At 36.1% G+C, this 22,943-nt stretch overlaps 2 protein-coding genes and 1 long non-coding RNA gene across 3 annotated transcripts; 2 read left to right on the top strand and 1 right to left on the bottom strand.

The window, feature by feature from the left end:
* Position 1: 1 nt before the first annotated feature.
* On the top strand, positions 2 to 964 carry LOC147542148 (uncharacterized). The gene is made up of 2 exons (XR_015223577.1): positions 2 to 60; positions 801 to 964. It is a non-coding gene; the product is annotated as an uncharacterized LOC147542148 (long non-coding RNA).
* Positions 965 to 5,356: 4,392 nt separating this feature from the next.
* Positions 5,357 to 7,272, top strand: LOC147542147 (uncharacterized). The gene is made up of 2 exons (XM_086637363.1): positions 5,357 to 6,500; positions 6,657 to 7,272. The coding sequence occupies exons 1-2, from the start codon at positions 5,715 to 5,717 to the stop codon at positions 7,122 to 7,124; spliced, it is 1,254 nt and encodes a 417-aa protein (XP_086493489.1). The 5' UTR covers positions 5,357 to 5,714; the 3' UTR covers positions 7,125 to 7,272.
* Positions 7,273 to 10,837: 3,565 nt separating this feature from the next.
* Positions 10,838 to 12,571, bottom strand: LOC147542146 (trans-resveratrol di-O-methyltransferase-like). Its single transcript, XM_086638585.1, has 2 exons — positions 11,634 to 12,571; positions 10,838 to 11,283 (listed from the first exon to the last, which is right to left on the bottom strand). The coding sequence occupies exons 1-2, from the start codon at positions 12,447 to 12,449 to the stop codon at positions 10,966 to 10,968; spliced, it is 1,134 nt and encodes a 377-aa protein (XP_086494711.1). The 5' UTR covers positions 12,450 to 12,571; the 3' UTR covers positions 10,838 to 10,965.
* Between the last annotated feature and the right edge of the window lie 10,372 nt (positions 12,572 to 22,943).

Genomic DNA, 22,943 nt, shown 5'->3' with positions numbered 1-22,943 from the left:
TGACCTTACCTGGTCTAATAAAGTGCTGTCATAAGCCTGAAGCAATCTTACAATGAAGGAGTAAGTGATCTGTTGGCTCCACTGCTTCTTTTTGATGGATACATCTATTTTACGAACTGGATTCCCCTAATGATCCAAATGATTCAATTCCTTTTCATATGAAGAACAATTAAGAGTGACGTTTGATTACCGACCAAGTATGAGCTCCCCCTGTTGACATTTAGGCTCCGCTTGGTATATATATCATGAAATATTACAAACACTTCCAATCATAGTCACGCTCTCTTGTCGTCATTCAAGTCCAGACATTTGAGTTTATTTGTAGTTCGAATATAACGAGTTAGTTGAAATTGGTGTGTGAGTATATATAGGTATGTCGCGGCATGTTTGCCAAGATGCGCGGCATGTTTGCCAAGAGGCACACCCTATTTTTTCAAGTTCACGTGAAATGGTGCATCTGCAAACACTTAAATTAGACACCCGAACGATGAACTGTGGATGTGAATACCCTCAAAAGCTTACATGAGGCCAAGCAGAGTTCTAATATTTTTGAGTAAACCTCAAATCTTGTCAAATTGATAGATCTGATGAGTGATGACACCTTTCAGGAACACTGAGTTATAAATACTCTTACTGAGGTACTGAATTTCAAAATATTTCTACCAAAATAATCTAAGTATTTCTATTTCCTATCACCCAAATTGAAATTTCACTTGCATTTTTCGTTTGTATATATTTCTAACCTGAAGACCAAAACAACGAACTATCTCTATTCTCTAAGCAATAGACTGAAATTGCAGAAACATCGCAAGGCAATATCAGTTTATTGGGTTCTTGTTCGAAAAGAAACTATGTAGTTGATCCTCTATCTTAAGTAAGGTAAGATGTTTTTCTGCTTATGTATTGTTTAATAATCATGTCAAAAGAAACTTCTATCATATATATGAATATGTAACTTTTTGCAGTCTGAGCGAAATATCTCCACAAAATATTTCCATCTCAAACCTAACCAAAATATATTCACCAAAAATCGACTTTTAAAACTTTGCTGAAGGGGAATAAAGCAGCATTATACTGAATGCTGCTTGTCAAAATATTACTGCCATGATTATGTATAGATATGTTTAGATATTAGAAGTCCATTATCCATAATGTTTGTTTGTAGGTACTGAATACAGTAAGCATGTTTTAACATTTCGATAGGTCTTTCAAGAGCATCTTTTTGCGAATCATGCGCATTGTCTTATGAAGTTTGAAAACATTTCGACAGTAAGACTTTTTTAGAGGTAAGTTTTATATGAATCGTAAGAACTTTTACGGGAGTTCTTAGCAGCATCACCACTCTGTTACAAATTCCATTCGACAAGCTTTGTCCTCCTGCATTACTGAATTTTACTTGAGCAGTGTCAGCAAAACTCCTTAGCTTCTTTTGGTACCACATGTATCTCAAAAGCTAGCATAAGTACAAATACACTGACATTTCACGTGGTACCGAAAGAAGTTAACGAGTTCAGTAGAACTCCTCGTTTTTATTTTGGTGACTACCAATATTGTTACACATAACCATGAAGAAAATAACATGAATTTCAACCTTATCCCTCTTTAAATGGAGAGATGAAGACATAAGTTTTGATTGTATATGCTTGGTGATGAGTCATGTCTAGTTGGTAGTTCAGTGTCTACTTCCATAACCTTTTAGGTTCCTTGAATTGAAGATATATATACTTATCCAATTCTCCTTCCATGTGATAAGAAATACTTGGATAAGTTCTTGAGGATAAAGACAGTGAGAAGATATGGGTCCCCATGCTTTATTTTTTGTCTCATGTTCTATTTAGCTTACAATTTTGGAGTAGTTATGTGGTCAATCTTGCAATATGTCATCGATATGGTTATTGTTTATCCGTCTCTAGCTTATATGCAAGAATATGTGATATATTGCCGATATATTCCAAAATTGGCTACTTCACAAAGAATAAGTGATTCTGCATGGAATTCTACCACACCTCTATCAAGTCAAAAAGTCAATAGATGGACCGAGATAGATGGGCCGACCTGTATCCTAGTTCCCAGGTGGCGGATCTGACGGAACCTGCCACCTGAGCACTGATATTGGAGGTCAGCACGGATTCCTTAGGAGTTTCTCTTTCTTTCTTCTTTCTTTTCCCTTTTCCGTCTCTTTGCTTCTATTTCTTCTCTCCTCTAAGCTCCAGCGAAGGGGAAGGACCCTCCGCGCGGAACCTCGTCTCGAAAACCAATTGGAAAACCAGACGAGGTTGCTGCATTTGGATTTGGATGTCCCAGATCCAGACAACTTTCTTCCTGTATCCATACGAAGGAACCCTACCTTGTCTGGCGAACGAGCCTTCCCCTTCGCTGGAATTTAGAGGGAAAAAGAGAAAGAGGCGAGTGAGAAAAAGAGATGAAGATGAGAAGAGTTCACCGATTGTCGCAGGCATAGAGTTGGTCGACAATCGTTTGTCGGCCACATAAGAAAGAAGAAGGATGTGTTTAGAAAATTTTGGCTCTTCCACCCTATAAAATTGTGTACCCAAAAGATTTTTTTATTCTCTAAAGCACAAACATTGTTGGTCAAAATTCCCTATAAATTTTTGGTTCCAGTGAAAAAGGGCGAGTCAATCTTTTTAGTCTTCAGCTCTTCATGTACTTTTTTAATTGGGTGCAATAGTTTTGTAACGTCTTGCGACAACTTCGTAATTCTTTGTTGTGCTTTACAACACGTTAAAACAACTTTACAAAAAATATTAATTTTTAACCAAACAAAATAAGAATATTTAAAATTTTAACTAGAAATTACAAATTTTGAATTTTTAATCGAATAAAAATTTAATCTGACTTTTCAGTTAAAAAAGTTTAAAATCTAGTCTTCAACTAAATATTGGGTCTTTCATAAAAAAAAACTAAATTTTGGGTAATTACGTAACTCAGGACAAACTCAATCACCTCACAATGCAGAGGTCAAAAGGTGGAAACTTGTACACACCCAATTGGTACATGTCACTACATTTTTTTTTTTTTGAAAGAAACATGTCACTACTTTATAACATGAAGCTGTATGGCCATGATTAGGAGAAAAAATCCCAGCATAAAAGGGTTGGCATTCTACCAAGACCAATCATCCACATCAGACCCTACCCATCAAAATCATACAACATTTCAAACTTACACTTCTCCAATTCCATGCATTTTGATAGTTAGGTCAATCCAAGTTACAAGGATGAAGATATGATTCATGGGGATTGTTTTATCTTCCTCCTCACATAGTTTCTTTCTCTGACTATCTGACAGACCTACCTTTCAACAAATCAATTGAACTTAGCATGGATATATAGGCGCCCACAGTTATTGCCGTTGGCACCCTAAAATGGTCTTTATTTGTAATTGTGTGCCAAAAGAAATTGTATAGGCGCCTTTGGAACTTTATGATATATTTCACCCCTTCAAAAAATAATTAATTCACCCGCATTAGATTTTGTGGGGTGACAATCTTTTTCTTCTTTAATTATTCATTCACTAGCTGGGACATGTTAGATTCCTATTTTTTTAAGCTATTCGTATGATCATATCCACAAAATCAAGTTAAAAGGATAGCCAAATTTCTATTGGGATTGATCCGAATATTATTGTTAGATACATCATACATGGATGAACAATAATGAATAAATATTTAAACAATTTCATGAGTGTAATAACTTATTTAAAGTAAATTGTTTTTTTTTGTTACAAATTTAACATCTATTGTTAGAATTTCAACCTGAAAATAGATCCATGTCTTTTGTGAAATTAGTAAGTAAATGCTTGTAATAGAGTGAGGGTTAGGGGTATTTATCATAAAGAATTAAAGACTGTTGTCGAATTTTAATTGGTATAAAATGTCTCCAGTTGTCCGTGTGGATATACTTTTCCATGTTTACTTTTTCACAAGGTTCTTTTGTTGGGCAAGGACAAATGATGATTGTGATTGTTGATCTGTCTGAATTTGTGAAGAATTAAAGTGGCTAATTATTTTGTTAATTGATGGTAAGCAAGAAAGTATTTAGAGAGGAAAACAACAATTAAAAGAGTAATGCTCATTATTGTGGGAGTGTCACAAAAGAAATTAAAATTTAGGGTTATTTCCCTAGAGGCCCCCTACTTTGTGACTAGCTTCCCGCGAAGCCCCCTACTTTATCGAAAATACCGAGAAGGCCCCATTTTTTTCGTTACTGTTAAATGTCCGTTACTCTCTCTACTCCATCTCATAACCTCTCTCTGCCACGTCATCTATCACGCCACATAACCATCTTCTCTGATAGATCGCTGACCGACCAAAAATTCCGGCGACATTCATACTAAAAAAAAATCTCTCTCTCTCACCACCTCACCTCTCTCTTCTCCGACCAAGGTCGCTGACCAGAAAATTTTCCTGCCGGAGACCTTCAAACATATAAAACGGTTTATAGATGGTTTCCTGTTTAGAGAGGGAAAGATGGAAAAATTAATTTATGATGAAGATGAGGAAGAAAAACGGTGAAGATGGTGGCACGATCGTCTTCTCTACTCGGTTAGGGTTCGTTGAAAGAAGATACAAGATGCTGAGTTTTTTTTGATGAAGATGAAGAAGAACAAGATGAAGATGATTTTCGGTTAGGGTTATGGAATAGAGTTTCTAACTTTAGAGAGAGAAAGTAAGAGAGTTTCTGTTGTGGGAAGAGAAGATTCGAGAGAGAAAATCAAATAAAAATGGAAAGAGAATTTTTTGGATTGGTATTAATATAGGATTTTATCTTATATAAAGGTATAGAGGGTATTATGATAAAATATAAATCCTAGAGATTGGTGTTTTCTATGGAGATAAGTCAATTCGGACCAGATTTCCTTTATAAATATTATTTTGGCTTAAAATCCTATATTAATGTCAGAGTGGACTAAATGTGGGTTTAGGTGGTGATTTTTGGACTATGAACTTAAAAATTCAAAAAAAAAAGAATCACTCCCCAATCTCAAATATAGAATCCAAATCAAGAATTAGACAAACTTAAAATTACTTTGTAAATTTAGATTTGGTGGGAAACAAAGGTAATAATAATAATATCTTTTCCTTTCTAGAGTAAATATGGTAATCATATGGTTATTATTCTCCATTGATGGGGGTAATCTGCACCAATTCAAAATTCCAAGATGGGGAATCCTTTAGATGGTAGATCTAGGTTGCTCCATCCTTGATAAGTAAATAAATAAAATAAGTAATAATAATAGAATCTAAACATTAAATAATCTAACTTATATAATTGGATAGGATTTCAATGGCAATTTAAGGTGGAACTAACCCTGACAAAACCATTATTTTGTTATTATTCACAATTGTTAATACATCCAAGTATAGCTGTTTCATCCCCTCTTCTCCTCTTTCATTTTGCTTCATAAACAAAAAAACAAGCACATGGTTTCTTTGCTGTCATGACCAATATATTTCACACTTACAACCATATCACCTTCTTATTCCTTAGCTGTTTTTTATAAAAATACCTTCTCTCTCTCTCTCTCTCTCTCTCTCTCTCAGTCTCTCTCTCCATCTATTTGTATATACAGAGCTGTTGTAATCAAGCTTCACCAACCAGTATTCACATGGCTTCTTTCAAGTAGACCCACACTAGAATAAAACCCTTTATGTCTTTTGCTTATAGTATGGATGATTGAAGAGATCAATAGTTATGGAGTTTTCTTCTGGTTTTGTTTCTAATAAGTCATCTTTTACTTTTCAACAAGAAGCTTTAGATGAACTTTTGGATGAGTTTTGGTTCTTTAAGAACTTGTTTTCTAAAGAACCAAAGGTATACTTATCTACAACAGATCTATGGAATAAGATTCAAAAGATGAATATCAATAATCAAGATCCAAATAAATCTTCTTTACTACCACCATTGATAGGAATTGAGAATGTTGTTCAAGATGAGAAGAAATTAGTTCGGAAATCGACGAGCAAAGTTTGCCTTCAAGGGTCACTTAGCTCATCGAATATTATTCAAGAAATGGAGGGTGCTAAAGATACTACTTCTTCCAAGCCTAAGAGTTCTTCAATGGAGTCTTGCTTTATTAGTCATAATTTGCTTCGAGCTCCGTCCTTGCCACCATTTATAGAGAGGCGAAAAATGGTTCAAAATGATGAAGTCCTTGAGAGAAAATCATCGAGCAAATTAGCACGGCAACATTCACTCAAGTCTTCCAAAATTGTACCTCAACATCGCGTTCTTGAGGTGCCATATCATGCTTATAAACGCTCATCCGATATGTCATACCATGATACATCGAAGACTTGTTCAAATCCCATTGATTTTCCGAAGGTGAACTCGTCCGTCTTGCCTCATAATTTGCTTCGAACTCCCTCATTACCACCATCAAGAGAAGAGAAAGAATATCTTCGAATAACAAGCAAACTTACCCGTCAAGCCTCTCTTAGCTCCTCAGACCTCTTGCCTCCATCAGATACTCCCAATAAGGTACCAAATTTTGACTAAATTCATCATCTTTTTTAAGTTGTTCTAAAATATTGAATGCATTAGATCGTAGTTCTAACAGAGTTTTTACCCATTTAAACATTCTTGATTCATTGAATGAGATCTAATCTTTAATGTTATCTATGTTCTCTTATTTAGGTTGAAGGACTACAAACACCAACAAGAAATCCAAGAATACCGAGACAACGAACAAGAAAAGAAACAAAACAAGAAAACTCGATCAAAGATGTAAAAACAATACTACCCTGCCCAAGTAAAGAAGTAATTAGAAGAAGTCTAAGTTACAAGAAGAGTACTTCAACTAAAATCGATCTCGAAGTAGAAGAAGTTCAAGGTTTCAAAGATTTAGGATTCGTATTCGATAAAGAAGAAATTAACAAAAGTTTGGCTAGTATAATTCCTGGATTACAAGAAAAGAAGGCAACATTGATAGACAATGAAGATGAAAACAGATCAAGAGGACCTTATCTATCAGAGGCATGGCTAGTACAACCAGCAGCACCCATAGTCCCACATTGGGTAGAAAAAAGATCAGGAGGAGACATGAAAACACAGTTGAAGTTTTGGGCTAGAGCTGTTGCATCTAACGTAAGAACCGAGTGTTGAAATCAAGAGAATTTTATCCATGCCTTTAACAAAATAATTTTGATCAAAATTTGGTCGATAAGAAAAAGTTTAATTTTGTGTACATAAAATTTTGGGCTCTCTGTACAAGAATTTATTAATGGATGAAATAATGAATGGCTTGTTTGAATTCTTTTCGTTTTACCAAATACATGATATTGTCATTATCGAAGTTTATTAAGATCGGATCTTGCCATTGGGATAATGAGAACGTATAAGGTAAACTTGTCTATATGCCTGTCATCATATGTATTACTCCATTGTTAAATAGTGTTTTCATGAACCTAAAGTCAGCTCTGTGCAGGGCTAGAGTGAACGGATTCACAAAACAAAAGATATTAAACGAACAAATTCTTGGCTCTAAAGTCATCTCTTTTATTTTTCGATTTTGAGGCAAAAAACTTCTAACTTTGTTTTTGTTCTTGTACTTTCATAAGTTTAATAATGTCATGGATATATATGATAAGAAATGGGGTTGTACATTGGCGATCCTGGGCCCGATGTCACTTGTAAACATCCGACGAGAGTAGAGTGAAAATGGGAGTGCCTAAAGAATTTCTCTTTCGGTATATACAATGTAGAAGCCGAGTGGGACTTAATACATTGAATTTCAAGGTCCAACAGACCGTGGTATGTTTAGGAATTGCAGGCAATTTACTTGGTCGAAAGAAATGACGACTTGAGAAGCCTAATCAAAAAAGAAATTAAAAAAGTCGGTTGGGCTCAATGTACCAAGTCAAGAGGGCTTGGAGTTGCGGTTTGGGAAACAGCTGCTGCCGCTTAATTTTCAATCAAATAAGCTAGGGAATCTTGGCCATCGGACTATATGACGTTTTGTGCCGTGCTTGAGATTTTAGGATCCCAAACGCGTTTCACCCATCTATTAGGGACGACACATGTTGTGAAGATTTAAATATAGTAGATACAATTCAGTTGGGCATGGATAATTATACAAAACATCTTGTGTATTTTACTCATATTGGTGTTCCTTGAGTTGTTGTTGTTGGTTCTGATAATGATCATCACTTTCTGTAATGGGCTCAGGCGATAAAAGAAGTTCCTGACCATGGTATTGCAACAGATTCGAAGAACACATGCTCACAAGCACCTAAACACGAGACTCCTCTCCTATTAAGACGCCATGTCTCTTGTTTAGAGTGAATGACTTTGATAGTTGTCTTAATGATAAACTTCTACACGATAATGATGGAAATATCACATAAAGAAAAAAAAAAAGAGAATGTCCTACCTTAGTATTTACGAATGACATTCATCCAATCAAGAATTCGGACTTCAGGAATCGCCTGATGTTAACCATGACTCTGGGGATCCTAGGGTGCCCCTAACGGCGACTCGCCTTGATGCTCAGGCCCGCCTTCACTCTTGGCACTCTTCGTGGACCTCAGACTGGCCTGAATCCGTGTTGTTCAAGCCCAGCAAGGATTGGGCTCAGTCCAAGTGCCCTCCAACTTGCCTGGTCTGTGGGAGAGCCAAGAGAGAAGGTGCCTGGGTAAAAAGGCAGGGTGTCGTGTAGACGCACCTTTACTACTATTACTCTGCTGAACCCAGACAGAGGAAGTGAGTACCACTACCACATAAACACCATTGAGACACGACCAAGACGGACTAGGAAAATTTGAGAAAAGATGATAATTTAGGTAGATGACAGACTTCATCAATAAGATTAGTATCTATCCATCTGGTTGGTAAGATATAGCAGTTACCCTGTCTCTTGAGTCTGGCCAATCAACAACTCTTCTCTTCTAAACCTCCGAAATTCGAACTTCCCTGTTAATGGACCACTACTGAAGTATAATAGGCTTAATTTAGTCCAAAGCGGATGTTCTTCTCAAAAGCCACAGTAAAAGTATAACAGGCTTTATTTACTTGAAGATATTACAACAATGTGCTTAAATCTTACACACTTACCATAATTATTGTGGTAAAAAATTTGGAGGCATTCTTTAGAACCTACTTATTATTCAGGAACAGTTTTATCTGAGAGACGACACTGCAATCAAAATTCAAGTTCCAACAAAAAATGTTAATCTCGTTCGGATCCTCAGTCTTGTGACAAATTGGCCATTTTGGCCCTCAAATATGTCCAAAAGTTTGTTTTGCCCGCATAAGTGTGCGGCTATTATTTTGCCCCTCAAATTTCTGTCAAATATACTAATTTTTCCCTTGTGATATTTCTGTGAATTGTTTTGTTTTATTTATTTTCTAATTCTTATTTGAATATTTTTCTCTTTCTTTGATTAGCAAACTTTCCCTTTTCTCCCTCTCTCTCTGAGCGAGTTATACGTTCTGGCGAGGGATTCAAACCATCTCGTCCCTGAACTTTTCAATGTTTCCCTCGTCCTAGACAATATTCAACAAGTCTTTTGAACTCTTTTCAGGTATCTAACTGCTCTAGGAGGTGGTGAGATGTAACGTGTTGATGGGAGTGTTAGGATGATAATTTTTCATGATTGATTATCTTCGTACACTAACAGATCCTCTGTTGATTCGCAAACCGTGTATAGAAAATAGACTTTTGGCATGCATTGGCCTTCCACGTCCCTTAGCTCTGTTTAGGCTTTGCTTGAAGATCGGGTAAACCGTGCTTGTTTAGTTGATTTCTCTGCCCCAAACCTCAATTTAGGTAAGGGCTTAGGTTGAGACATCTAGGCACGCTTCCATCTTCCCAGGTTGTTCGGCAAGACGGGAGTTTGAAGTGTCAGCCCTCTCCCTCAGACATCCTTTACTATTTTAAAGATCCAGAGCAGAGCTTTTACTAGGCTTAACCTGGTTTAGTTAAATTAAGGCAAGCTTAAGACGCCTCGGAAACTCATATCGACCTCCTAGTTCTAGGATTACGTGGCAAAACTCTTTCAGATTCACCTCCACAATGACTCGAATCGGGGCCGGCCTATTTGCTTCTTGGTCGTTCTGTTGACTGCTTGAATTGGTCAAAGTTTACCATTATTTGGCTCGACACATATATTACTCTCTTGTGGTCATAATGAAGATGTATAAGTATAACTCGATATATATTGAAAATTCTGAGCCAAATATAAACTTTTAATGTAGAATTTCAAAATTAGGCTGAGCAATAGTTTCTTTTGCCTAAAACAGGATTTGGAGTTAAATCGAACTTACTCGTAATGGGTGGATATAATTTGAGTTCAATATCAAAACTCATTATTTTGTAAAAGAGGAACGAGCTATTCCTACTCAATAAAGAACTCAACGAAGAAACAAATTTGATATTTTCTCAAACAAGTTATGTGAAATACTAAAGAGTAAGAGTTCGTAAGATGTGTTTAAGAAACATAAGTTGATTATGACAGGAAGTATAAGTTGTGACACTAGTCTCATATGGGGAAAGACGATCTAGCAACCAGGAATATGATGTCTAAGTCCTCCCGACTCATTGTCAATTGATTTTGAGTTGGATGACCACAAACTTAACATGATATTAGAGCTAAGCCGACATGTGGTAGGTTTAAAAGCCACACGTGTTCCACGTCACCTAAAAACACGTCTTAGGCTGTAGAACGCCACACGTGAGGGAGCATGTGAGAATAGTTCCACATGGGAGAAAACCGATCTAGCAACCAAGAATATGATGTCCAGGTAATCTCCACTCATTGCCAATTGATTTTGAGTTGGATGACCAGACACTTAACAGAAGCAACACTTAAAAATAGAACTTGATGACATACAACATTTATTTATAGAGAAAAATAAATTATTAGCCAATATATGTACTTTGACAAATAAAACCACATAAAAGCATAGGTATAGAAACACAAATACACACAATTATGGGCACATACAACTAAGGATAAACCTCAATCAAAGAGCGAAACCCCGAAAGAGGAGTTATTTTATAGTCACTATAACCCGATTGAGAGAAAAGCTTCTTCCATTCCTTCTCAGTTCTTTCTTTACCATCAAGTAGAGTCATCATCATTATGTCAAGAATTAGTTGGGTTTCAGTTACAGTTTCATTCTCCTGTTCGTTTGCCTTCTCTTGTTCTATAATCACAACGTCAACTATTATGACTTTTCCTCCCTCTTCTCTACGTGGAATAGCGTCTCGGCAGTTCTTTAGTATCTTTACACAATCAGAATCACTCCAATTGTGCATAATAAACTGCAAATTTATAGGGAAGATGAAGTTAATCTTATTCTTTATTCAAGACAACAACACATGTGGAAAAAGTTCCAGAGGGACAATAAGACCCGATAGTCATGCAACGACTAATATCTAGGGCATTTCCAGTCAAATTGTCAAATGGTTTTGAGTTGGACACCTGTCATCACAGACCTAATTAGGCAGCTTAGCTAGGCCGTGACACCAGGCGGCAACCCGCATGTTCTCAATGTCACCGAGAAAAAGACACGTGAAACCGTATGAGGAAAAACACCAGGAGAAATATATGCCATATATATATGTGTGTGTGTGTATGTGGTGTGTTTTTGCGCCCATGTATGCAAATATACCTTCATGAAAACTGAATTGGCGCAAGGGATGGACACAAACATGTCACCACCAATGAATTCTATGTTGTTGTTGTTGTCCTTGGGCAAATTAGAAACCACATTTGGGAGGTCAAGAACAGAGCATTTTACGTGTGGAAATGTTTCAGAGATTGCCTTAGCTGCAGAGCCTACACCACCTCCAACATCAACCAAAGATTTCAAATCATCAAAAACTGCCTTACCCTCTTCGAATATTACATCCATCACCAAGTAAGAGTCATTAGCCATGGCTTGATCGAATATCTTCCTAAGTTGAGGCTGCTCCTTCTCCAAGCACTCCCACTGGTGCATACCATGAGCAGCTATGAAGGCTGAGGGTCCAACGCTCCTCTCATCAAAGACAGCGGTTAAGAAATGCAAAGGTTTCACGAAGAAAGGATCTGCACAAGCGAGCACAGCAGATGACATGCTGGCAATATTGTCTTTAAGCAAGAGCCTTGAAGATGGTGTCAGCACAAACCCTTCTTCTTCTTCTTGTTTTTGATTTTCGTCAAGTTTTTGCGTAAGAAAGAAGCCAGCGTGAATCAAGAAGCGCATTAGACGATGGACGTAATCAGTCTTCTTTGGTGGTAGAGACAGAGCAGCAACAAGGCTAGAGAGAGGCATGGGCTTTCCATGGCTATGAATTATGTCTGGTATGCCTAACAGAACAGCACACCTGAGGGTCCCTGAATGTACAGAACTGAAAACATACTTCCATATATGAGTATGAGCTTGCATTAACTGATCATGATTATCCTCAATCACTTCTTCAATACGATTTTTAGCAGAATCCATTTCAAGATTATTTTTTCTCTGTTGTCACTTGATGTACGAGTGTATTTGTGTAAGTTGCATAAACGTATACACACACACACACACACATATACAATGGTTCAAGAAATTAGTAATTATTTTATTATATACAATCTTCTAAAAGAACAATAGTATATAGTCGTCCAACAAACAATTTTACCCAACTTTAGGAGGTCACACTTTAGGAGGTCAATCGCCAAATAATTTTACCCAACTCTTTCTTGATATAAAAACCAAGAATGTGAGAGAGACAGAAACCATCTTCTCGGGAACAAAAATGACTTTATAAAGAAACCATCTTATCGAGAACACAAAGGACTTTATAGAGAAACCATCTTATCATTAGGGGAACTAAAATGACTTTACAAAGAAACCATCTTATCATTAGGGGAACTAAAGAAACCATCTTATCACTACGGGAACTAAAATGACTTTACAAAGAAACCATCTTCTCATTAAGGGAACTAAAACGACTTTACAAAGAAACTGTCTATCATTATGGGTACTAAAATGACTTTAGGTAGCTCATGCACATGTTATGTGTCTAGTCTTTTGTGGTTTTGTATAATATATAAGTTTAGTTGGTGTAATCTTAGCTATTGAAGATAAGTTCGGGAGGTATAATCTCACTATTCAGAGATAAATTTGGAAGATGATTAGAGATAAATTTGGGAGGTGTAGTCTTAGTAATTGAAGGGAAGGGTATGCTCCAAAAAAGATACCTATACAGTATGTAGACACACACACAAAGGTATAATTTGTGTCCGGAGGGCACAAATAGTTCTATAGTTTCAACCCCTACAGATAAGTTTGAGAGGTATAATCTCAACTCTTGGAGTACGTCTGGGAGTTGTAGTCTCAATCTTTCGAGATAAGTTTAGAAGGTGTGATCAACCATTGACGAAGAGAGTATATTCACAAAAAGATGCCCTCCTTCCTTAATAGATTCACGAGGCTATAACACGTGCTTGCCAGAGAAAGACAGTTCTATCAAATGCATAATCTCAACCCTTAGTCATAAGTTTGGGAGGTGTAATCTTAGCCATTGAAGATGAAGATAATTTGAGACGTAGAATCTCAACCATTGGAGATAAGTTTGAGAGTTGTAATCTTAGTAGGTGAAAAGAGTTTGAAGACAAATTTGAAAAATATAATCTAAACCATTGGAAATAAGTTTAGGAGATGTAATCTTAGCCAATAAAAAAAGGTGGCCAATATATGGACAACCAATTTTTATATATGGACAACTATTTTTGGGCCCAGACGCAAGTCAATTATGTTTGACTTAATTGACTTGGATTCATTAAGGGGACAACTCCATGCTGTCTTAAATATTAACATTAATTATTCAAAGGACCATTAAGAAAAACAATAATTAAAATTAAAAAACATAATTATCATTCATCTTCTTCTTTGGTAAAGGACAAATCTTTTTCATCTTTTTTTTTTTTTTTTTTTTTTTTTTTTTTTTTTTTTCAGTTTTTGAAGTTTACATCTTAGTTCACAAATGAAGCGGGATGTGGAGAATAATGTAAAAAGTGGAGAGAGAGGACAAAACTAGATGGAGAAGAAGGAATTGAACCCCACTTGATGGAACATCTGTTCCCTTGGTTGTGTCAGACTAAGTATTGTGAAGACATTATTACTTTAAGTGATGAAATTCACATTATTACTCTAGGTAAAACAGTTACACCTACCCTTACTGATGAAGGAATGTCTTCTCAAGCAAACCGAAATGGGACTTTGCCTCTATCCAGTACCCCCATGACGTGCAGGTAGTGATCTTTTGTACCCCTGTTTCGAGGAAAACACCCGAAATAGTAGCAGTTAACTACTACTGTTTCGGAAAAACCTCCCAATGAGCAGATCAATCTAGTGTTTCATAAAAAAAAAACCACGAACTGTAGTTGTGATTGCTACTGTTCATAGCCTCATATGTCTTAGCCTGACGATTGTTATTTAATGCCAAAAATCGAATCTTTAGACATTTTTTGATTTCAAAGAGTTTTAAGGTTAATGAAGAAGACCCAATCTGTCACAGATTGGATTAGCTTTGTCTAACAACTCATGTGTGAGAAAAATTCTTCAACAATTTCTTTGATTTTTTTTGGTGTAATGATCAAAAATGTCTTTCTAAAATTTCTCGATGCACAAATTTGTAGGTGATGAAGAAGTAGTAGAACAAGAAGACTAAAGTCTAGGGTTTATGAAAAAGATGAGTTAGAATAAAAGTTCTAATTCTTTGAGGACTTGAGCGTAAGATAATACGGTGATGTCCCCTTAAACATAGTTGTCCATGTAAATATTTTAAATTTTATAATTGTCCACATAAAATAGTTGTCCATATAACAAAATTGGTTGTCCGTATATTGGCCACCTAAAAAAAATGTTATATGCTAAAAAATCCCTCCTCGTGCTTAGGGCACATTGAGGCCTATGGGGGCACATGCCACTAGGGGTGGGAAAACGGTCCGGGAATCCGAGATCCGACCCAATCCGCCTGGACCGTTAGTGCCCGAAATCCGAGCCGGGCGTACCCGGCCTGAGGAGCAGGCAGGAGCAAGGAGCAGGAAGCAGGAATCTCATTCAACATAACAAAATATTCGATCATAACGGACGCTGTCATGCATCAAGTCCTGGTTTCATACTGATATAAGGAAGACCATTTTTTGTCATCAGCAACAACAATACGAGTTTTTTGGATATGAACATATCATAATTGGTTTATGAAAGAAATACAGTTCAATGGTAACTTGTTCCTATGCATCGAGAAACTATAATAATTTGATATATGTAACAAATTCAAAACAAAATGTGTTGTGTAGACGTGCCCAAAGTTAAATTATTTGGAATTTGAATTTCTTATTACGAAACCGAAAAACTATTGTTAAACTTACAAACTAAGTTTTTATAGCATCACCACTGCATATATATGGATCAAGTGCAACATCTGATATTGAATTTGTTCCCCTTTTTTCTCTTTTTCTTTTTGAATATTCACTACAATGGTCATTATAAAGGCATATATACATCGATACGATGTGATAAGCACGATAACGGCCAAATACTACTGGCCTAAAGTCCGACGAAACGAAATGGCCTAAACCTGACGAAATTAAATGGCCTAAAGCCCATAAAACCACTTTATTAGTACCGAAGTTTAATATTTCTGGATTTGCATTTCCATTAAATCGAACTTGGGACCTCCACATTGCGGAGTATATGCACTTAACAACTGGGCTACCAGTTGTTGGCTCCGCATTTTTCTTTTGGTTATGCAAAAACGGTATAATATCACGTCAAGAAAGTGCCCGACAAAACTGTTGGTCAAGCTTCCTAAACGTAATAAATATATCACCCATGTTCGGTCTGAGTTAGGCGAGTTCAGCTTTGTCTGGCTCAAACAGTTCGAATCTACCAAAAAAGTCATTTTTAATATATCTTAGTTTGTACATACACCATATATCACCATTTTCTTGTCATAATGAAGATTTTTAACTTGATTTTTGTTGAGAAATTTGAACTTTTGCTAGAAAGTTTGACAATTTTGCCTCATCAATTTTGGAAAAAATAAAGATCTGTACATATACCATTTATATATTAGTTTGTACATATACCATTTATATATTAGTTTGTACATATACCATATATCATTCTTTTCTTTTAAATTTCTTAGATATAACATACATTAGCACTCTTTTCTTGTCATTATTTTTTTAATATATCTCAAAACTGGTGTTTGCAAACTTTACAAATACTATTTCCAAATTGTAGAAAAGAAGTTTGCAAGAACATTGAGAAATATATTTCCTTTTCTAATCAAACAGTATTAGCGAATCTTAAAAACAAATGTTTCCAAGAGAATTGAAAATTAATTATTTTTTTATAAAATCATATTTTTCGGATTTTTGCAAACTTGCGTTGGCAAGTTTTACATTCACCATTTGCAAATCATACGAACGAATGTTTGCAAGAATTTGTAAAATTATTCTTGTTTTTTGCAGAGTCACGTTTCTGTGAAAGTAATAAACAAATGTTTGCGAACACCTAAAATTATTTTCGTTTTTGCAAAGTCATGTTTGCAAAATCTTGTCAACATGTGTTCACAAAATTGTCAGGATTAGGCAAACAGAAGGAGTACCGTGATCGATCCTGTGCACTCCACAAAGCTACTTGGCAACGGTTTCTAAATTGAGAAGAACTGTCATTTAATATTTTGAAGTGTCTTTCACCAAAATATCTTCAACGGTTTTCCTCTCGTCTTCCATCTTTTCTCTGGATCAGAGAAAGATTCTCATGGATAGGTTGATTGAGATGGTCATGATTGGTTTACGTATGTGGCAATAGGTTTTGTTCCGATATGTTCTAAAGAAAGAGAAAGACATGAGATTTTAAAAGGCGTCTAGCTAGAGATAGAATATGAAGAACGTGAGTAACCTAGAGAACGTTCAGTTAGTTGATCATCGTCTTACATTCAAATAGAAAGGTCAGCTCCTCCTAAATGATTGTCGTCAACGCTTAGGAAGAAAGAAATTAAAATATGAAGAGTGAAACTATTGAAATCTTGAATTCAATGATAGCTAAAAAAGAAGGCGAGATGACAAAAGACTTGAACACTCTATTACGCACTTGAGCCTGGTAAGAGCATCTCCAATGGGACACTCTAACAAATACTCTAAGTCCAAGCGAAGAAATCAAGTAGTACTCGACAAGACCAAGGTCCATCACAACAATAACTTGCTTTGTTTAGAGATTAGATGTTATTTATCCATTAAATCAAATTAAAGAACTAAACCTAGAAGCCTAAGCTTTAAAGGAAACAAATAAAGAACAACTAAGCTAAACTAAGGGCTTGGAGAAGTGTCCAGTGAGGATTGGGTGAGAACGATTATGGAAAACCTATGACTACGAATGGTTCGATCGAATCAATCGATCCAAATCTAGTCTCGACTCGTACCGTGGATGTTCCTACGCATTGCATAAATCCAGAGGTCAGATTTAGCTAATCATGGAGTTACAAGAAGCAAAGAAGAGAGTGGATAGTGACATGGAGTTCCAAGGCATTGTCGCCTTCTCGCTTGCCCAGCTGATCGGATCTGGCAGTGAAGGCGTTACTTCGTCTTGCTGAGCCTAATATTGGTCAGCCGGCTTGACCAATCAAGACGTCAACCGATTTACTTGGGTGGCACATGTAGGAACCTTGAGTGCGCCTGAGCCAGACTTCTTGCAAGCAGTTGTAAACCTCTTGCAAACCATTGTAACCCTCTTGTAAACAGTTGTAAATTACGAAAATACTTAGAGAACTGATGTAAGAAGAAGCTCTCAACTCTATTTTATTCAATAATTGTCTTGTCTTTACAATTCTCTTTATATAGAAAAGGATTAGAGAAGAAAGGGTGAAAAACAGTTATACAACTAACAAAAACTAATAACAGAAAACTGAATTGAAACAATAAAGTTTGTTAACAATCTTTCTTGTTTCTATTTCAGGTGATGGTGGCCTTTAGACAGGAATAGAAGCTGCCTTTAGACAAGTCTTGGAGAAGTCACTTTGGGCCGGTCCTGTTGACTGAGCTTGGTCAATACCTGTTGACATATGACCAATTCATGTTGACCAAATATAAACTCAAGTGTTGCCCTAATCTCCTCTTTATTCTCTTACCAGGAAACCCTAGGAAACCCTAGTTTCCACAGCCCCCCTCAAACCGACGGTGAGGAGAGACGAAACACCATCAGTTTGTCTCGAAACTTTTGAAATAAATCTTATGATAATCCTTTCGTAAAGATATCTGCAAGCTGATCTTTTGTTGGGATGTGATTAACCAATACCGATCCATTTGCAACTAAATCCCTAACATAATGAAAGTCGACTTCAATGTGCTTCGTTCGGGCATGGAAAATAGGGTTTGAAGCAAGGTATTTTGCGCTGATGTTGTCACAAAACAGATGGAAAGGTCGATTTAGAGGAAGTCGAAGCTCATCCATAAGGTATGATAACCACACCACCTCTGTAGCTGTGTTAGATAAAGATTTGTATTCGGCCTCTGTAGATGATTTCGCCACTGTTGCTTGCTTTTTCGAACTCCATGAAATAAGACTCGACCCTAAGAAAATACAATATCCCCCTGTTGATTTTCTCGAGTCAGGGCATCCAGCCCAGTCTGAATCTGAATAGGCAGTAAATGTAGTAAGATCTCCTCTGGATAAAGTAATTCCAGACCCCATTGAACCTTTTAAGTATCTTAGGATCTTTTTAACTACTACTAAATGTACTGTTGTGGGTTTGTGCATGAACTGAGCCGTGTAATTTACTGCAAAAGACACATCTGGTCGGGTGAGAGTAAGATATTGCAAGGCTCCCACAAGGCTTCTGTATTCAGTGGGGTTTGAGAGCTCATCACCCTCTGTAAGTGAAACTCTTTTTCCACTAGAAACTGGTAATTTTGATGGCTTTGAATCAAGTAAATTTGATTTCTGAAGAAGTTGTAGGGTATACTTATTCTGTGTTAGAAGTAATTTCCCTTTGGTTGCATCAGTAGATACTTCAATCCCCAAAAAATAAGACAATGGCCCCAAATCCTTCATTTTGAAGTTCTTGCTTAAGTCACTGATAAGAGTAGTAATATGAGAGATTGAGCTTCCAGTCAAAATGATATCATCAACATAAAGTAGTAATATCATTGTTGTTGATGCCTGATGATATGTAAACATTGAATGATCTGACTTACTCTTTTGAAACCCATAAGTCAGAAGAAAAGATGCAAATTTGTTGAACCATGCTCTTGGGGCCTGTTTTAGGTCATATAGAGCCTTATGGAGATGACAGACAAGCTTCTCTGTTCCTGGTTTAACAAAACCAGGTGGTTGAATCATGAATACATCTTCATCTAAAACTCCATGCAAGAAAGCATTAGAGACATCAAGTTGTTTTATTTGCCAATCTTTTGTGATAGCTATAGTAAGAATCAGCCTGATAGTATTTGCTTTGACCACTGGACTGAAAGTTTCATCATAGTCAACCCCCTCTTGTTGATGAAACCCCTTTGCTACAAGTCTTGCTTTGTATCTCTCAATAGTTCCATCACTCTTTTGCTTTATTTTGAATACCCACTTGCACCCAAGTACATTCATATTATGTTGATAAGGAACTAAAGACCATGTTTGATTATCAATGAGAGCTTGATACTCCTCATTCATGGCTTGAACCAATGCAGTATGCTTAGCTGCTTCCTTATAACTTGATGGTTCAGAGGGTAATTGTAAAATAAACAAATAAGCAACATCTAATGTGTGAGGGGATGTATAATGAGCCACAAAATCAGTAGGTAGCTGTTTACTTTTGATAATTCCATTCCTGCCTCTTGTTGTAACCTGATTAGGCTGTGTAGAGTGTAATGGTACTATTGATGCTGCTGGTGTGCTAGTTGATGTACTAGTAATGCCCTCATCATGTGAAGCCAGACATCTAGAGACTGAATTAGCTGGTGAACTAATAGATATATTAGGTGTCCCTAATTCAGTAGCCCTAGGTAAAGGTTTATCAATAGGAGGCAGTGGTAATGAAATGTGTGGCTTTATTATCTGATCACCACTAGACATATTGTTGTTGAGGTTGACATAAGGAAAATTGTCTTCTTCAAAGGTAACATGTCTAGACATATAAAGTCTTTTTGTTAAAGGGTCATAGCATCTATAACCCTTGTGTTCATTGCTATAACCTAGAAACACACATTGAACACTTTTTGGACTAAGTTTGTCCTTTCTAAGTTCTCCTAGATGTGGATAACAGGCACATCCAAATATTTTCAGAGATGAATACTTAGGAGAATGATGAAAAAGTGTCTCATATGGAGTATTGCCTTGTAGAGTTTTTGTGGGAAGTCTATTTATGATATAGACTGCAGTAGAAAAGGCATCAAACCATAATTGCTTTGGTAAAGAGCAATGAAAGGAGAGAGTATTACCTAGTTCTGTGATATGTCTATGTTTCCTCTCAGCCTTTCCATTTTGTTGTGGAGTATAAGGACATGAACACCTGAAAAGAATACCACATTTGTCCAAGAATTTTCTGAATTCACCATTCTTGAGTTCTGGTGCCCCATCTGACTGGAAATATACAATCTTTTCCTTGAGAAGGTTTTCATTTGTGGCTTTGAAGTGACTGAAGCATTTTATGCTGTCAGACCTGAGTTTCATTGCATAAATCCAACTATATTTGCTGAAGTCATCAAGAAAAAGTATATAATATCTTGCACCATTTGGAGTGTTAACAGGGGCTGGTCCCCAAATATCACAATGGACCAAATATAATGGTGTATTTGTAGTGGTAGAAGAATTTTCAAAAGGCAAACACTTGCTTTTACCTAGTTCACAAGACTTACAAAAAGTCTTATCAATTTTAGTAGATAACTCAATTTTGTGTTCTTCTTGAAGTTGTTTTATAACACCACTGTGAGCATGTCCTAATCTAGCATGCCATATATGATACTGTGATGCTGTCTGAGATAAAAGGGCTGAATTTACTCTATGTTGTAACACCACATTGTGAACTTCTATTGGATATAAATTGTTTTTGACTGGTCCCTCTGCTAGAATTTGTTTAGAGTGAATATCTTTAATAGTATAGCCCCATGGTAGAAACTCAACTGAGCAGGAATTGTCTTTGGTAAACTTTGATATAGACAACAGATTTCTTTTTAGGTGAGGAACACATAAAACCTTATTTAGGTCAAAATCATGAGTAGAAGTAGACAATTTTGACATACCAGTGCTAGAGATAGGCAAAAATTTGCCACTGCCCACCATAACTGCATCTGACCCAGTATAGGGATGAATAAGAGTAAGATTATCTTCACTGTGAGTCATATGACTGCTGGCTCCTGTGTCAGCCAACCAAGATTTATCCTTGATTGAGGAGTCTGTAGAAACATAGCATTCTTCATCATGTGTTTCACAATCATAAAATATTTCATCATGTAAATCTGTTGTCATAATAGCTGTATAGCATTCCTGAAAATCATCACCATCACTGCTATAATGTGTGATAACAGCATTATTACACTCCAGCATACCCTCTTCTTCATAAGGATAAGATTTCATTTCTGCATTTTCATCATTATTGCATTCAACTATATCTTCTTGAGGATTGTATGCTTCAGTATGATAACTTGGGTAGTTTCTGTTTGGCTTATACCTGAAATAGCACACATTTGGTGTATGTCCCCATCTTTTACAGAGACCACAAGGGACTGAGGAGAAATCAAAATCCTCAGCCTTTTGACCTTTTAATTGATTATTCATGGAAGAATTTCCCTTAGGAGGAGAACCCTCTCTTTTAGCATAAGCTTGATTTTTATAATAAGATGGAGAAGGTTTATTTTGCTGTCTTGTGGGTTGTCTTGAATTATATCTCTTAACATAGTAAGCTTCTTGGTCAGTTTCTTTTTGAATTAGCCACTGCTCATGTTGAATCAACCTTGACTTTAAATGGGCTAATGTTAGTTGCTCATTATTTGCCCTAATAGCTATGATAAACTGATCATATTCAGAACTTAACCCATGTAATGCTATCCTTACAAGTTCAGACTCACTGATTTTATCATGAACTGCTGTTAGAGAATCAGCAAGAAGTTTTAATTCTCTAAGATATTCAGAAATAGAAGCATTACCCTTCTTAATATTCTGTATTTTCCTTCTAAGTTGATCTTTTTTTGATTCTAGACCCTCATTATTTGTAAGATCTAAGTAATCCCATATCTCTTTTGCAGTCTTTAATCCATAAGTGTCAAAGTATACAGATTTTGACAAAGTGCTTTTGATGTATGATCTTACAAAACTTTCTTTTGTTCTCCAAATTAAAAAATCTGGGTTTACTTGTTCTACACCATGAATGATCTTAAGCTGTGGGGGTTCTTCTATGGTACCATTAACAAACCCTATCAATTCATATGTTCCAAGTAATGTTTCAACTTGGTCTTTCCACATTAAAAAGTTACTATCATCTAGCTTTTCTGTGATAAAGCTAGTTACAGAAGATATAGGTGGAAGATTACCTTGAATAGTAGCTGCCATGATAAGAAAAATGAAGAGATGATCAAAGAACCAGGAGAAAGCTGGAAGATGAGTCTGAAAAAGGAGTAAGTGATTCCAATCACTTAGTTTGTAGCTTGAATTTGATCTTTATTATCTAATTTTGATCTTTGTTGTATAAACTTGATATAATCTTTGAGTATTGATCCATTTTAACTGAATTTTGATCTTTGTTGTTTGTTTTGCGAGATTGTGGACTGATTGTTCTTGAGTTGATGAGCAGAAAACCTAGCTATGGATCTTTAAAACCTATCTGATACCATGTAAGAAGAAGCTCTCAACTCTATTTTATTCAATAATTGTCTTGTCTTTACAATTCTCTTTATATAGAAAAGGATTAGAGAAGAAAGGGTGAAAAACAGTTATACAACTAACAAAAACTAATAA

Source organism: Eschscholzia californica, unplaced genomic scaffold (assembly GCF_041429995.1).
Source record: "Eschscholzia californica isolate CP2 unplaced genomic scaffold, dmEscCali1.0.p SCAF_4, whole genome shotgun sequence".
NCBI lineage: Eukaryota > Viridiplantae > Streptophyta > Magnoliopsida > Ranunculales > Papaveraceae > Eschscholzia > Eschscholzia californica.
This window is presented reverse-complemented; position numbering and strand designations above follow the sequence as displayed.

Excerpts from the sequence above, each read along its gene's own strand:
- LOC147542146 (XM_086638585.1), bottom strand. The coding sequence starts at position 12,449 with ATGGATTCTGCTAAAAATCGTATTGAAGAAGTGATTGAGGATAATCAT. Across the intron at positions 11,284-11,633 it reads CCAATTCAGTTTTCATGAAG|TTTATTATGCACAATTGGAG; the intron begins GTATATTTGCAT and ends ATAAATTTGCAG.
- LOC147542147 (XM_086637363.1), top strand. The coding sequence starts at position 5,715 with ATGGAGTTTTCTTCTGGTTTTGTTTCTAATAAGTCATCTTTTACTTTT. Across the intron at positions 6,501-6,656 it reads CATCAGATACTCCCAATAAG|GTTGAAGGACTACAAACACC; the intron begins GTACCAAATTTT and ends TCTCTTATTTAG.